The sequence below is a fragment of the Pyrgilauda ruficollis genome, unplaced genomic scaffold (genome assembly GCF_017590135.1).
Source record: "Pyrgilauda ruficollis isolate IOZ18807 unplaced genomic scaffold, ASM1759013v1 scaffold4, whole genome shotgun sequence".
Lineage (NCBI taxonomy): Eukaryota > Metazoa > Chordata > Aves > Passeriformes > Passeridae > Pyrgilauda > Pyrgilauda ruficollis.
Genome location: NW_024525489.1, coordinates 13,727,788 through 13,743,961, shown reverse-complemented (window position 1 = coordinate 13,743,961; position 16,174 = coordinate 13,727,788). Strand labels below are relative to the sequence as shown.

At 41.9% G+C, this 16,174-nt stretch overlaps 1 protein-coding gene across 1 annotated transcript; it reads right to left on the bottom strand.

The window, feature by feature from the left end:
- Positions 1-247: 247 nt before the first annotated feature.
- Positions 248-15,392, bottom strand: DESI2 (desumoylating isopeptidase 2). The gene is made up of 5 exons (XM_041476959.1): positions 14,951-15,392; positions 8,376-8,448; positions 6,375-6,468; positions 5,733-5,874; positions 248-3,876 (listed from the first exon to the last, which is right to left on the bottom strand). Exons 1-5 carry the CDS (start codon positions 14,987-14,989, stop codon positions 3,643-3,645), a joined length of 582 nt encoding a protein of 193 aa, XP_041332893.1. The 5' UTR covers positions 14,990-15,392; the 3' UTR covers positions 248-3,642.
- Between the last annotated feature and the right edge of the window lie 782 nt (positions 15,393-16,174).

Genomic DNA, 16,174 nt, shown 5'->3' with positions numbered 1-16,174 from the left:
AGCCCATCCTCAAGGGCTGCTGCCAGCTCTGTGCCAGAGCTTGGGATGTTTGGGGAAGATGCCTCACACAAATCAAACTGCAGCACCTGATGCCCATGTCAGCCTAACAGCCTAAAGCTTAACTCCAGGAAACCCTTGGATAGTCTCACTGTCCTTCAAAACCATTGCTCAAAACCAAACATCAGCTAGGGTGGCACTGCCAAAACCAGCTGCAGGTACAAGGGGAATAACACACAGCGCCAACTTTTTTTTTTTATAAAAGTATTTTTAATAAACTGATGGATTTAAGTTTAAGATGCTAGACAACTTGTTGCCATGTACAGGTAACAAAAGTCAAAATTCTTTGAATTTTATACAAATACTATGTAGTAAACTTGAATACAAGTTTACAAAAAATGCATCAGTGAATATTCAGCTTGTAACCAACTTCCAACAGTGAAAATTATCATATATCAATAGTGATCAGAATTGCATTGCAAATTTTAGAAGTAATGCAACTATGTTTTTTTTACCAAGCCACTCCGAAGTTACTGGTGCACACTGACAGTACATTGGATTTTTTTGGCTTGCTGAACAGAAAATGGCATTTAAATAAAATGACTGACTTAAACAATGTAATACATACGAAAAGTACTATCTCACAGAAAATTAAACAAGAATGAGAAAGTAAACAGAGCAGAACCCTGAAGTGGTGATATTTTTCTACCCGTTTTGATGGAAAAGATTCCACAGGTGTCCAGCTTTCTCACAGCATTCTGAAATGTTCTAGTCCTAGCACAGTGTGGTCATTAGTAGACTAAAGTAATCCCTGCTTGGCAGTAATGCTGGTGAAAGGTAACTTGCTCTATTGCTAACAAATTGGAGTAACCACTGGCAGGGTGACTTGCAGGCATCCAGCAGAGGCTGAGCTGACAGCACACGATTGAAGTTACAGTACTGCTCACTTTGATTCAATACCCAACAACCTTCAGGGTTCAGGTGTCAGTTTCCTCACAGGATTTACAAATGGATGGTTTCAAAACAAACAGAAAAAAGTTGTTATGGAGCATAAGACAGTATTTTCACCTGTACAGCTAACAATAAAATGAATGGTTTTGTTACAAACTTTCCAGTCTGCTTTATAAAAAATAGTCTTAGTTTTACTTCTAAATAAAAACTGTGCTGTGATCTGTCATGTTCTTGCATTGTACATGCTGTAATTGTGTGTGTTAATGAAGGTGTAGAGATTTGTGACCTAGCGCTCTGGATGTATCAGAAGCCTAAAAAGCTGATTTTGGTACATAAAAGGTAGCAATGAAAAATCATTCTATTTATTTTTCCTAAAGCCTAGGAAAAGCTACAGTACGTTGCTAGATCAGTGGCCTCAACCCTGAGCTGAAATAAAGGACCTGCCCTGGCCAAGAGACTTAGTCACATTACTACCACAGCTGCACAGCAGAGACAAAAGAACCTGTCTGCAGCCTGTTGTCTGAGCTGTAAGCAGTGCGAGATTCAGTCCTGTAATGCTTGAGAGTTGACTGGAGACCACCATAATCATTTTCACTACAGGGAAAAGAAGGAAATGAGAACTCAAATTCAGAGTGGAAAGCACTCAACAGGGAGGGTCAGTATATCCAGCTTCTGGAGATCAAACAGAGAATGAAGTTAGTGGCAGACTCACCAGTTTTAAGCGATTCCCACTTGATAGAAGAGATTATTAAAACACGTACCAAAATACAGTTATGGAGACGTTTACTATTATCTCACTCTTTCCAGAAAGAGTCTCACTTGATTTTCCCCTCCAGAACTGAGCATATCTCTCTCTGTACTACACTGCATCATAGAAGATAAGTGAAAACCTAAAGTCTGTCTGATGAAGGATTCAACCCAGATGGCAGCAGAAAAAAACTTCCACTTGTTTCTAACACAAGTTGGAGCTGGCAACCATAAGAATTCTTACTATGATACAGCTACTGCACCTTCCCGTAGGATTCAATGGCACCACTACCCATGGCCAGGAGCATTCGTAACATGAAGCACTTTGCCTTCCAAGAGGACTTGTTTTTTTGCTTTTAAACAGCAGAAACTGCAGAGTCAGTATTTCATTCAACAGAAAAACTAAACCCAGCAAAAGACTGTAAATAAAGCTTGTAAGAATCATCCATATTTCTAGTAATGCACACTTCTTTGTGAGCTGATCCCTTTAGGGATGGTATGTTTTTTGTTAGTTTAAGGCAGCAAGTCTTACAAAATACTCAAGCTCACCTCCCTCATGTTTGTGCTACTGTAGCCTTATGTGCACAATAGAACCTCACTAATTTACACTAATGATTGGAAGAACAATTCTCTTGGTAAGTGAACAAGAATAAGGCATTCCATTATATATTCTGATCACTAATTATAATTTAGCTCTAATTATAATCTACCAGCAAACATACTTCTGTGTTTTAGAAAATAATATCTCTTACCTTCACATATAATTATGTGTGCAGATTAGTGGGTTCTGCTGTGTAAACACACAGGTGCATAAGCAATTTTCAGGTTTTTCTTCATTACATCTGATAAGAAAGTTAATGCCACAGATAGAGACTGTGGGAAAATAAATTAGGATTTCTCTATCATTTGTGCGGATATGCACAACTGGGCAGAAATTTATAGCTCAAAAAAGGAAGGACACAAATGTTTACTAACTCAAATGAAGCATAATCAGCAGTAGGAAGCAAAGGCCATTCCCCAACCACAAATGGCTTGTTTTACATGATTCCAAACTATGCAAAACAAACAAATAAAAAAGGAATACAAGTACTAACTTATATATATATATATATACCAGTTTGAAATCAAGTAAAGCAAAGAAGTGAAAAATTGGCTGATGCTTCTAACAGATGGTATTCACGTTTAAATACTGAAATAAACTGCAAGTAAAGACACAAGACAGGATGAAAACTAAATGGCTGAACTGCAAAAAAAAAAAAAAAGAAAAAAAAAAGGATTGATGTGCATTGCAATGAGATAGAAACTTCCCTTCATATGTGCAAAAATCCACAGTTTCATTAATGTAGAGGTCATACTTGCAGGAACAGATTTTAGACCAAACCAGTCTCCCTACATCCTGGAATCTACCTGTTTACATCAGCCACTTTAAGCACACAGTACCCTGTTCACATATAGTATTCAGCAGTTTCTGGCATTCCTCAATTTAGTGTTCTCCTGCCTTAAATCTTGAAAACAAAGGGGAAAGTTCATCCAGGGCATCATACCACTGCTTTTGATTTATACCAACAGTTAAATCAAACTCAAATTCTTTCTTCTTCCATGGTAGCAGGAGTCCTTATAGGACATGTAAACAGCAGTACACAATACTGTAAACAAATAATTAAAATTCTGCTTTATGCAAGATGTTAAGTTGAATCAGGTCTACCAAACAGGTGAAAATGAAAAGGGTGGCTTCACACAAAATCCTTCCCTTTTCTCCCAGCAATTCTTTTCACTACATAAATAATCCTGAGCTGAAACAGGGGTTGATGAGAGCTTTGTTTTTTGCATATAAAAACAATGTTCTAGAGCTGGCTCTCACGTTCTGTCAGGAAGTCAATTGCTGAAGAGATCAAACTGAAGTATTTCAAAAGTATTTCTGAAGTATTTGCTACTTTGGAGGAGAACTTATAATTTGGTGTGGCGTCCAGTTCTAGACCCAGATGCCGAGCTTGCCAAGGAAGCTGATGCTGCTGCATCCTCAGCTTCCTCCAGCTCATCGTGTAGCTCCTGGCTAACACTAGACTGGAGGGCTGCAGGAGTTAGCCACTCCTTTGGCAGGCAGCTCTGGAGGAAGGGTATACAAGAGCTGAAGTAGGCAAGGCGATTCACCCATCGTGGGATCTCTTTTCCACAGAGAATCTATGGGGGAAGGAAAAATAAAGGGTTAATTTGTTTTCTGGATTCAGTAGTAACAAAACTGCAGTACTGTAAATAAGAAGCAAAAGCTGCAGCAGGCTTACAGTTTACATATCACAAATGCCAATCAAGAAGCACCCAAGTTAGCTGCACTATGACTTCGCCATCAGTAAAGGCAGCATTCCAAGTCCCACAAAGACACCTATATTCCATTGTGAAAGTTGGACACATGGCTGGTTCTATGGTTTTCTTAGAAGTCCTGAAAAGCCTAACCATCTCACTCTTTCTGAATAACTTCTATAAAAGGCACAGAAATTAGTTAAGCTATGGTTTTTATTCCATACTAATTCCTCAGAAACATAAATTGCAGGAGAAACCCCACTATTACAAAAAAGCACTCTAAAATTAAGTGGCCAGAAAGACAGTGTCAATACTAGAATTGTATGGAGTTACACACACAGCTGAGGCTCTTTACTGTGGTGGCCTCTGATGACTTCCACAGGACATCACCATCCTACAACACAGGCCAAGCACAGGTTTTGGTTCACTGGAACAAGAGCAGCTACACAATGCACAGCTGGGTTCAACTCCTCAAAAATGTATGAAGTTGCATTAAGTACTTATTTTTACTGCACATCAGTCATTAAATAATTTTGTTGTCACTATTCAAGGAGTGAGCTACTTTACATAAGTACTTCCATATTCATTTCTGGTATTACAGTGCAAATCTGGAGAATATGAACATCACTGTGCTGTAACTGAGCAGCATTTAACTTGCAATTATACCCACTTTTATAGTCAATTTGAACACTAAATAGGACAAGACCTAAACAGAAAAAATATGACTATGCAGCTGAAGAGTATGGCAAAACCCTGGCCATATAGGCCAGATTTCACACCAACTGCAGCTTTGTCAGTGTCTCACCCTACTTACTTGTATCAGCATTGCACATGAATCATCATCTCAATAAAATTTTCCACTACCACTGGAAGATCAGTCTACATAAAACACAGGCCATACACTAAGTATGCATTAACTATTTTGGAAAAAAAAAACCCAAATAAAATCAGTGACACTTCACATGGGAAAAACAGCCATCCTTGTTTTGGAGTGTTTCAATGAAACAGGAGAATAAATTCTGTCAAGCAGAGATTGCCAACTATCAATGAAAATCAAAGTTTCCATTCCCCTCTTTGACCTGGGTTAGTTGTTCCTGACCCTTTCCCACGTGTGGATATACAAGTGAATGATCAGACACTCAATCATAGTGGCAAACTGATCACGTTACAACAAAGCTGAGGGGGAAAAAGCAAAGCCTGTTCAACTCCTCGGTCAGACACTTTGCATGACCACTCAAGTATCTAGCTGACCAGGACACAGGTGCTGGCAGAGCAATAACTTGACAAAAGCCTCTCAAGCAGAAGATTAACATTATCTGGGTAACTTTAATGCCTTTGTTATTCTTTGACACTTGGTCATAACTTTGAAAATTATTTACAGTGTGATGGTTCTGTGAGGAAATACAAATAATCTGATAACAATAACAAGTAGTTCTATCTTCAGTAGCAATCCTTGAAACAACTGAAATTATTTCAAAATCTTCCTAATACTTCATTTACTAGGTATCTCTTTAGGAATGCACCTCTGCTCTAACACAAGCTATGTATGACAACAATATTTAGCAGCAAAATCTGATGTTTTGGACATAAGCACAAATACAACCTGAAAAATAATATTTGCCCAAGGCAACAGAGATAGGAAGTGGAAAATTAAACCAAATGTTACAAAGGACTAGAAGGATATGATGCTCTGTAGCCACTTGTGAAGCACCTTTCTGCAGACCTTTAAGTTTGTTTACCTCAGATAAAGCTGAAGAAAAGTGATTGCAGTTTTTGTGCATTAGGTGATAAGCATTTCCTTTGAATTCCTTTCCAAGCTCTTCTACTATTTTTTCTATATCATCTTCCATAAAGTCAGTACTGCCTAGAACCACAGCCTCTCTAGAAGAGAAACAGAATAGAAGGTGATTAGGCTCCCATGATACAGGTAGACTACTGTTCATACATTGGTCAAAAGTCACTCCACTGTGGGTAGAAAGACCTTTCTGTTCTCCGAGAATAACAAAGGTTCTTACTATTCCATTTTATGGCACCACTTTCATCTTTATCACAAGAGATGATGTTTTCTTGCTGATTACCCACCTTGAAAAAGTTACTGCACTGCTTACACTGTATAAATAATATAAGTTAGCTATAAGTCCACAAAATTTGTATGCATTTCAGGAATTTAATGGTATGCTAAAAAAAGAGTTCTTTGCTGTAGACACTTAATTGTCTTGCCACCTCTGTCCATTTTTCATTTCTATGCAAACACATTAATTTCTCAGAAAGTCAAAAATCCTTTACAATTCAATACATCTATCCTCAAAAATAAATGGAACAAGTTGTCTTTTTCATATGCTTTCTCAAAGAGCAAGAAAATAGAAAATAATCTTTCTTACTTAAATTTAAATGTTTCTCCTAGCTCAGAAGCATTTCCTGGTGAAATCTCAAATATTCCAGAAAAAGGGTATGGATGACCACCATAGGCAAATTCTGAAAGAGAAAGCTCAGATTTAACAAAACCAGCATCTGATGACAGTAAAAAACAGCAGAACTCACTGACTGAAGGTGACTTCACAAGGATCTAAAGCTAGCAGCCAGACATGTTATTTACATGAGGAGCAAATTAAGTGAGCTGGAAATTAATAGCTTTGTCAGTTACTACTCAGCCTAAGTAAAAACTAACAGGAAATTTCCTACATCAGTGTACAGGTTTAACTGGAATAAATTTGCAGAAAGTACATATTGTTTTCATTGTATAAGTGAGCATTTACAAGTTAAATTGTACATCTTTATACATACTTGTGTTTAGAATTTCACTTACATACATCTAAATTGGGGATTCAAAGTACTGCATCCTCAGAGGTCTGATGACACTTCTATTCAATGTACACCACAGCCCTCAGTGTGGCAGTGTGTAGTGGCCTAATAGGTTCTTTAAATTTCTTGATTTGCAAGAGTTCAATTCTTTACAAGTTCACAAGTTTCACAAGTTCTTTACTATAACAAGAAAGTAAACCAGTGCATGCATCTCAAGTCTGCACATAGCATCTGCTGGCTTAAGCACTCACACTACATGAAAGCATCATGGTGTGCTGCAGCTTCCGTCTGTGTCTGTAAGATAACAGAGCACGCCGCACCCAGAGTGTAATAAAAAGCTTTAAGCATGACTTCACACTTCCTTTCCTCAAAACTCCTAACACATCACCCAAGTCTAGCAGTCAGTTTTGTGGATAATCTTTTTCACAACAGGTTAATAAATAAAAAGTTTGATGTGCCTGGAAAAATGCAAGTCATTGTTCTAGCAGGGGCATGACCTGCTATATGAGAAAGCCGCTATAATCCCAACAGGAAGGGAGGCACATGTATTTGGCACAGCTCAAAAACTGGGCTTCAGGCACAGCACTATTAAGAGTCAGGTCTTTCTGGGTCAGATTAAAAAAAAAATCCAAAAAAAAGTTTTAACAATAAGCATTGTATTTTGTCATTTTGTTTTTTCTGGTAACACTTGCAAAATCAGATACAATGTGGCCATTACAGTAGCTGAAACATAGTTTAAGATAACTTTGGGCAGTGTGGTCTTTGGAGTGCATGCCCTGACTTCTGCTCCTTCACCTCACCTCTCAACACATTAAAAAAAAAAAAAAAAAAGAAGAAAAACACAGCAGTAGATTTTCCTTCTTAAACCGGACTACTTTCAGCAACACCATCAGCTTGGTGTGTCATTATACTTTGGGCAGAAACACCTCAGACCTGAGCCCGTGCTATGGCGTGCACAGAAACACCTTCTGGCTGCAATGCAGGCTCAAAGTGGCCTGAACAGACCAGGAGGCTGCAGCACCCAAGCACAACCTATCTAGCAAAATTGAAAAGCACTGCTGTTATTTATCACAAGGGCATCTTTTATGAACAGCATGAATGGGATGCCTTTGAAAGAAACTGTCTCTAAAACAAACCAACCTACCAAAAGGGAATAGACCTTTTCCTGAGCATCATGCACTTTTAGGTGCCTCTCTGCAACAGATTATTATTCTTGTAGTAAAAAATTAACTCCTTGCACTAAGTGCTGACAGAAAACTTAGGAACGGATTCAACCACGCTTTACACAAAGCACACATTTGTTTTATGTAGGTTTTTAAAAGTATTTCCAAACCTAAAATAAAGATTTCTATGCCTGGCTGAGTAAGTTGCACACTTTTTCATAGTTGCACAGCTTTATACAAAAGAATGCTCCATGGCTACCAGGTTATTCGTGTTCCAGGTTTTTTTCCAGAGGCAGAATAGATGAGAAAAGAGATGAACAGGTTTCATGAGCTAGGCTTCCCTCACTACCTGAAAAATGCTTTTTAAATAACAGTATTACTGAAACAAAAAGTAAGTTATGCTTTTCTTGTACATACCTCGGCCATACACCTCTATGCCTGAATGAAACACTCCAATTCCAAGGGAAGAAGTATATTCATTCATCCAATACTAAAAGGAAAAAAGGAAAAAAAAACCAAACCCAAAACTCTAGTTAGTTTGCAGTACAGATTTATCTTCTCAGAGCAGACTGTCCCCCACATCAAAAGCATTAAACCTTATCATAAGGTATTAAACCTTATCACAGAGTGTAAACTGCACAATCCATTTTACAGGAACACAACATCACTAAAATTCCCCAACTGTATGTAGTGAATTAATTCCACTAGGTTCTAGTCCAGTATTTTAGTGCTGTCAAAGTTTGTCAGTCAAGGAGTCTGAACCTGGGAGAAACCCAGATCAACCTTCTATTTGTCAACAAGCTGTAGGCTGTTAAGTTTGCCATTAGGTGGAACACATTCTAGAATCAATTGCTGTAATTTTAAGGAGCTCATTTTTCTTCAGGGTACATCGGAATGTAGGACTGTGAGATACAGACGCCGACTGTCATTAACAGTAATGACCACACCTGCTTATGAATAGATGAGCACAAGATATACTCAGAGATGGACTGAAATTACCTTATTATATTTTGTCTTTGAATACTCAATTAGAGGTCACCAGAGCAGGAGACAAAGCTCTCTCCAGGCTCTGATGCATGGGGCTCCAAACATGAGGTTTAAGTCCTTTGCATGGGTCTGACACTTGTTTCCAATACATCACTTGTATTGTACCCAACAGAAAACAGATGCATTTCAAAAGCAATCAGAGTGAAAATTTTTTAGAAAATGGAAAAAATAGTAAAGAAAGGAAACTTCTCTTAGCGCTTTCTCTTTTCTTTTATGAAAGTGCAGCAGCAGCAAGTGTCTATCAGAAGCTAACTGTTACCCTCAAGACCTCAAAGATGCAGAACACTGATAAAGGAAAACCTCAAAGTACTCTTTCCCTGTCTGCATCACCACTCTCAAAGTGTAAGTCTCCAAGCATCAAAATCTTTCAAGTGACACACAAACCTGAAACAAAGTCTTAAAAAAAACATCCTCAGTTGTCCTTAAAACTGAAATTGGCTAGCAAGAAAAACCTTAGGAAAATACAAGGAAAACACTATTTTGTCAATTACTCCACTAACAGGATTTTTTCTTCCCAGAGCTTCTCTGTGAGCTTTTAAAAAGCAGACTTCAAAAAGTCAACTAGCAGGCAGGATACAGGCTGAGGTAGTACCCCCAGTAAATTAATACTGGTTTAGTAAGCAGGCAGAAAAAAAGAAGCTATCTGCTTCACACAACCTGTTGATGTAATCAGTGTTCTCTGATGCAAAGCCACTATGAAGCACAACCAATGATAAAAATGTAAAAGGTTGCAGGTGTCACACTTGAAGATGTGCTGGCTGGAGTAAGCGTGTAATTTACAGCAGCATCACAAACATTACAGCGTGTAGGCTTTTTGTCTCCCAATAAAAATGATACACTAAACCTCAGGTTGACAGGCTATTAATAAAAATGAAAACAAGTTAAATGGCAAAAAGAGCACGCCATGCCAATAGTTACAGACAAACCAGCTGTGGGAGATTTTGTCAATACGAATTAAGAGAAGGCAGATTTTGCACCTTATATTTATTTAAAGCTCAATTGTGATCACTGGATAAATTCTGCTTAAGACTAAACTTTACTGTTTGCTTTAATTTCTGGCTTTGTCAGTGTAGTGCTATGTTAGCTAGTGGGGTATGGATGACTACACTAAATTATCACCTTAGTCTATTTAAAGGGCTTAGCAATTCTTTCCTTCCACCCCCTCCCCCCCCCAGAAAACAGCAGAGAACAAGTCTGTATGAACAAGCTACATCCAGAAATACACTGCATTAATTTACTCTGTATAGAAAGACATATATTGGGAGAATACAAAGAGGGAAAGAAAGGAGAAGGATGTGAAGACTACTCATCTTAGTGGGTTTGTGAACATAAAAAAATTGATTTTGCTCACAAGGTGAAATCAAAGTCCCCAGGAAAACAGAAGAGCTACTGCAACATAAATGAGTTCCAGTTCTGAAGCCCTTCCTCCCCCACCAGCTCACCATTTCAAAACAGTTTCAGGTTTATATTTATAGTCAAAACTGTAGGCACAGTCAACATACAGTTTGTCATCACTGGAATAAAGTACATTTGCCTAATGGGAAGGTGTATCCAAATGAATCTAATCTAGAACAGAGCTAGACAGGGTCTCTGGTGCTCTATACTGTCCCTCTCCTGGGCACTTGTGGCCAGAAAACTCTGAACCTGGCTGCTGAATTCCAAACAACCTACATATCATGTACCCACTGGATCTGTTAATGCCAAGCAAGGTTATGGCTGCTCTCTGAAAATAGAACAAAACTTACACAAGATACCCCACATGCAGCAGGATAGAATAAAGCTGGTTATTAGATAGAAAAAAAATGAGGAAAGAAAGTATTCACAGTACTCCACACCCACAACCCCATGAAACCAAACACAAAGTACAGGGAAGAGAGAGAAAAGTGAGCCACCAAGCCTCCTCATTGATCCGTACAGAAGGATGGATGGGATGGAAAGCTGATCCAACAAGGTACTCAGCACAGCCTGTCCCTATCCAAGCACATGCTCCTCCATACTGGTGCCACCTAAACACTGGGAGCTCGCTACACTGCACAAAGTGAGCACTGGTGGCAAATAAAATCAAAGTTTAGCAGCTTTGGAAGAAGTGCCAGAAGCAAGCTAGCACTTTGCTTCATATTTCCAGTAAGAACAGAATAGGTTAATTGAAGATAAAAGAATTTCAATGAGGCAGAATTACTTTCCCCCTAGGAAAGTAATTATATCTAATTATTACTTAATCGGGATGAGCTATTGGAAGGTTGGTTCCATTTACTCATTGAACAAAATGCCTTATCTCACTGAAGAAAGAAATGCAGGACAAATGCAACAAAGAGTGATGAATTTGGCTGCAGCTGAAAAGATTATATACAACTTACAAAATAAAGATTGTATATTAAAATTACATCTGTATAGCTCACTGGCCCAGTAACATGTCCAAACTGATCCCAAATGCTACATCCTTGTTTCCATTACACAAACTGGATTCCCTTTAGTCTTGATATGGATTTTGCCACAGTAGTATGGTGCAATCCCATATCCTCTATATTTTGCAATATGTCAGTCTTGTAAAACAGGATTTCAGGTTTAATCTATCATAAGGAAAATATCAGAGAAGTATTTTTCTATGTGCACAATAAAGTCAGGTCACTGCAATGAAAGAAAAACACTAATCCCATTGCTTCAAAAATATCTTCAGAGCTTTTGTTTACATTAATACTTTAGCTTGTTATTGCCTTACTTGACAAGGGAAGAAATAGAATACTACTTGGGCACAAAAAAACTAGACTCCTAAAAATAGCAGTTAGTTAAAATGAAGCTATAAAGTACTCCAGTTCTCAAAACATGATATATCAAAGCCTTCACCCTACCCTTTTAATGATAATAAAAGATGTTCAAAGGCATGAACTGTACCACGTAAATATGCCCTTAAGCTTCTCTCCCTCCATAAAGTTACCAGTACTTGAAAGTCGACTTTCTTCTACAACACACACATCCCCCTCACACTCAGTTTCATGAAAGATTTTTGCTTTTTCAAGCACTAAGGACATTGGAAGGGTATACCCTCCAAAAGCAACCACCTCACTCCTGTAAGGAGTTCCAGCTGCAGCAAGGTCACTTAGCACTCCCCTGCATACCTAAGCAGCTGCCTGGGAAATGGAAGCCACAGTTTGGGTTAAGATAACGCTGTTCGTTTATTACAAAGTTGGTTCTGCCAACCACGTGAATAACAATGTCTCTTGTTCCAAAAGAGAAACAAAAAAACCCAATCCCAAACCTAAAATACAAAACAGTCCCAAACCCATTTCCAAGTGACATGGAATGTCAGAAGCAAAGAGCTAACCTGCTAATGTCTCAAATACATAGCTGGCATGCTTTAGTGAATAAACAGAACTTCAAAACTCCTATTACAGAGGACTCCTCCCTTCTTCCACCCACTCCTAGTGTCCCCAAATAAAGCAGTACCATTGATTTCAGCAGGCTGTTGTACAAGCAGTAAAAACTGCTATGCAACATGAAAGTGAGGCTTTGGTCTCAAACAAGTTTCAAATGGACTAAGATGTGGTTTAGCAGAGGAGTTTGATGATGGATGTACGCTGGTGGTATCTTCCAGACATCACACAAACCTGTGTTATTCTCACCAGTTTGAAGGAAAACTGCTTCTCTAATAAAGTAGATATCGCTACAAAACAACAAACAGGACTGAAGCGGGAAATTGAAATATCCTCCTTAGTGCCTTCATCTTATACTATGTATAATCTGTGGTGATGTGCAGCTTCAACCATTAAAGTCACCCCTACATGTAATCAAACATCTGCAAATAAATGTGCTTGACTGCTTCTTTTGGAGAGCAAGTTCCTTCCACAGATGGTGGCTTCAGAAACTATGTGAATTCTCGATGTAGGCAGAACCCCAGTAATAATAACAGGATAACCAACAGCCCTCTAATGTGTCCTTAGGAAAAATATGACACTAGTTTTTAGGAGCCCACCCTTCCTGCTGCTTTTTTTCCTCACTTCCCTCATGTCAACTGCCAGCCTTCCTAGGATGGCTGGAGTAAAACTGATCACAGCAATTCAGGTCTGGAGGAAAAAGAAAGGATGATGTGAATGAAAGAGTGGACTACCACGAGAGAAAAAGAAACAGCATGCTGAGGTCACACCCCACCAGTGCTACCATCATAGTGAGAACGGAGTTTCTTAGAGGCCATGGCAGGCATTTACACAGGAGTCAGTCCACTCGGTTAAGGTTTCACAGCCTGCCTGTGAACTGGGTTCACTTTGCACAATTAAGCAAGTCTTTATGAGAACAGTGGGTTTTGCATTTTGGTGAGTCAGAAGTGTGTCAAGCCTTGACTTCAAAGATATTCTTATGTAAGAGTCACGAAACTGAAGTCCTACTTCTTTCCCTGTACAAATATTTATAGTTAATATATGTAAACCCATGTTTTTTATGCTAAAAGAGATTCACCAATATATATATTTGCACTGTAGCCCAGAGAAGTCATATATATGCATTTGACAGGGCAGCCTTCCCTCCTCAAGTCTAGTGTAAAGAAGGCACACTGTGACTTTTTCTCATATTAGCATCACACATGAGCTCAACCAGGTGAGCAAAGACCCCTTATTTTTTCCTCCCATCTCACAGAAAATCACAGTGAACAGACTGTTCCTGTCTCTAGTCACCCCTCCCTGTCTATAATGAAGGAAACCAAACTCAAGGTAACAGGCTATATTCAGTGGACAGAGAGCTCAAACACAGGAGTGGGCAAAAAAATCCCCCAAAAGAGGGACATTGATTCTAAGGTAAGTATTAGAGTGAAAGAAAATAATGACAAAAATCAGGCTAGTTGCTGTGATATTGTAAATATATTTGATTTCAAGCCAGACAGATCCCTACTGATTGCTATTAAACATTTTAGCATTTGAATGTGACTGTTCCCAAGCAAAACAAGCTGTATTTTCTCACTTCCAGCAGTCACTGACACTATACTATATATCTTCACCCCTTCAAAACAGTGAAGGTTCACTTTAAAATGGTGGTGGTAGGAAAGCCTATCCAAAATAAGCAAAGTAACACAACCACTGTCACCTGAAGCTAGTTCTCCATCTTACTGTCCCTGTATCAGTAGACTTAAAACTTGGTCAGAGAAATACTGCCACTCGTTCTAATTTCCAGCGATTGAAACGCATTAAGGGATAATATTTTCTTATTACTTATCCAAACCTCCTGTTCCATGCAGGTACTTACACCTCATTTGTTACCATGGCATTTGAGCAGCTTCCAGCTGAACAGAAGACAATACCACAGTCGCTATAGGTGCCACATAAAGATTATCCAAGAGGGAGGGAAGGTGAGCTCATACGGCTGCAAATCAAGCTGGATTTGCATTTAGCTTTATTTCTACCACAACAAAACTATTCAAAAATTATGATCTAGCAAAAAATCACCTTACTGACACTGTGCTAAAAAGCTCTTATCCTTGCAGAGACAGAGGTTATCCCGAACTACCATCCTCTTGGAAAACTGGACCCTTTTCTGGTTTTCGTGAGCAGAAAGGCAGGGCCTCCCTGCTGCCGAGCTATGGGGCAGTAGCAGAGGGAGCAGCACAGCACAGGGACGCTCACGGCAGGGAAAGTTTCCCCGGCGACAGGGAGCGGATCCACCTGTCACTGGAAGACCCGACCCGGCAAACTTTTGTCGCAGGTCACAGAGGGGCTGTGGAAATCGTCAGACCTCCCAAATCACCGCCCTCGCCCTCCCCCCCTCCTTCTCTCCCCTCGCCGGCTTCGCTATTTCTCCCGCTCCGCCGCCCCCAGATCCAGCTCCCGCGGGGACAGGCATGGGAAGGGCAGGCAAAGTTTCCCAGCCGCCCTGGCCCCCGCAGGGCAGGCCACTCCCCGCCGCCGCCCTGCCGGGAGGGGGCCGAGACCCCGGCCCTGAGCCGCGCCGTGCCGGTGCCTCACCATGTCGTAGACGTTCAGGATCACCAGCTGGTTCGCCATCGCCGGCGGCCCGCGGGCGCCCCCCGCCCGCTCGGTCGCTCCCGCTGCGGCGGCGGCGCCGCTCAGGCCGGCGGCGGGGCGGGGCGGACCCCCGGGGGCCGCTTCCTCCTCGTCCTGCCTGTTGCTGCGGGGCGGCGGGGGGCGGCGGGCACCATGGAGCCGCCGCCGCGGAGGGACGGGGCCGCGCCCCCGGGAGACGCGCTCAGCCCGCGGCCGGCAGCGGAGGCCGGGCGGCGCGGGGGGCAGCGGGCGCGGGCCCCACCCCTGTGGCGGCGGCGGTGCCGGTGGCGGGCGGGGAGGAGTGAAGGGAGGAAGAGGGAAGGGAGAAGCGCCGGGGCGGGCCGCGCCCTGCCTGGCGCCAGGCCGGGCCGCGGGACGGCCGGGCAGCCCCGCCGACGGGCGCAAAATGGAGCCGCTCCAGCCCGCCCCCAGCGCCCGAGCCGAGCGGCACGGCCGCGACTACAGCTCCCGGCGCGCCGCGCGGGAATGCGGCTCCCGGCGTGCCCGGCGCCGCCCCGGCCCGCCCCGCGGCCTGGCTGGGGGCGCGGGGGCCCTGCCCGTGCCGTGGCTGCTCGCCGTGCCTCGTCCCTGCCGCCTCCTGCGGAGGTGTCCCGGGCGGCCGGACAGCGCTGCTGTGGCTCCCTCGGGCCTCTGGGGACCCGGCCTGGCACGGCTGCCCGGCTGTGGCCGCCTGCCCTGCCCCGTGCCGTGCCCACCACTCCTGCCCCTAAGGTTGTTGGTTCCCAGAGGAGAATGAGTTCCCGGTCCGTGTGGTGGCCGCCTTCACAGCATCCCCCGGCACCGCCATTTCACGTTTGGGTTCAGTGAAGAAGGGAAAGTTTAAGTGGCTCGGTGGAAAGAAGGTGTGAGCCGTGCGGAGCTGGGATAACCCACATGTGGGTGCTGGTGAAGGCATGGCCACTTCTGAGGCGGCGGGCACCTCCCGAGAGTAACCTTGCCCTGTAAGCTTCATCTATAACCTTGTCAAGCGACAGCAAAACAAAAATCCATTTGTTAAAAGCTGGAGAGAAGCACGAGAAAAAAAAAAAATAATGCATTCTCTCTTCCAGCAGACTCAATTTTATAAAGACAAGCAGTGCCCTTTCATAGCGCTTTAAAAAAGATGCCCCTCACAGCAGGCTGTGGACGTGCCCTTGGGACAAAGATGCTGCAGGAGGGAGGATG

Coding starts and splice junctions, on each gene's coding strand:
- DESI2 (XM_041476959.1), bottom strand. CDS start 14,989: ATGGCGAACCAGCTGGTGATCCTGAACGTCTACGACATG. Junction 6,469..8,375: donor CATAGAGGTGTATGGCCGAG/GTATGTACAAGA, acceptor TTTCTCTTTCAG/AATTTGCCTATGGTGGTCAT. Junction 3,877..5,732: donor TTTCTTCAGCTTTATCTGAG/GTAAACAAACTT, acceptor CTTCCCCCATAG/ATTCTCTGTGGAAAAGAGAT.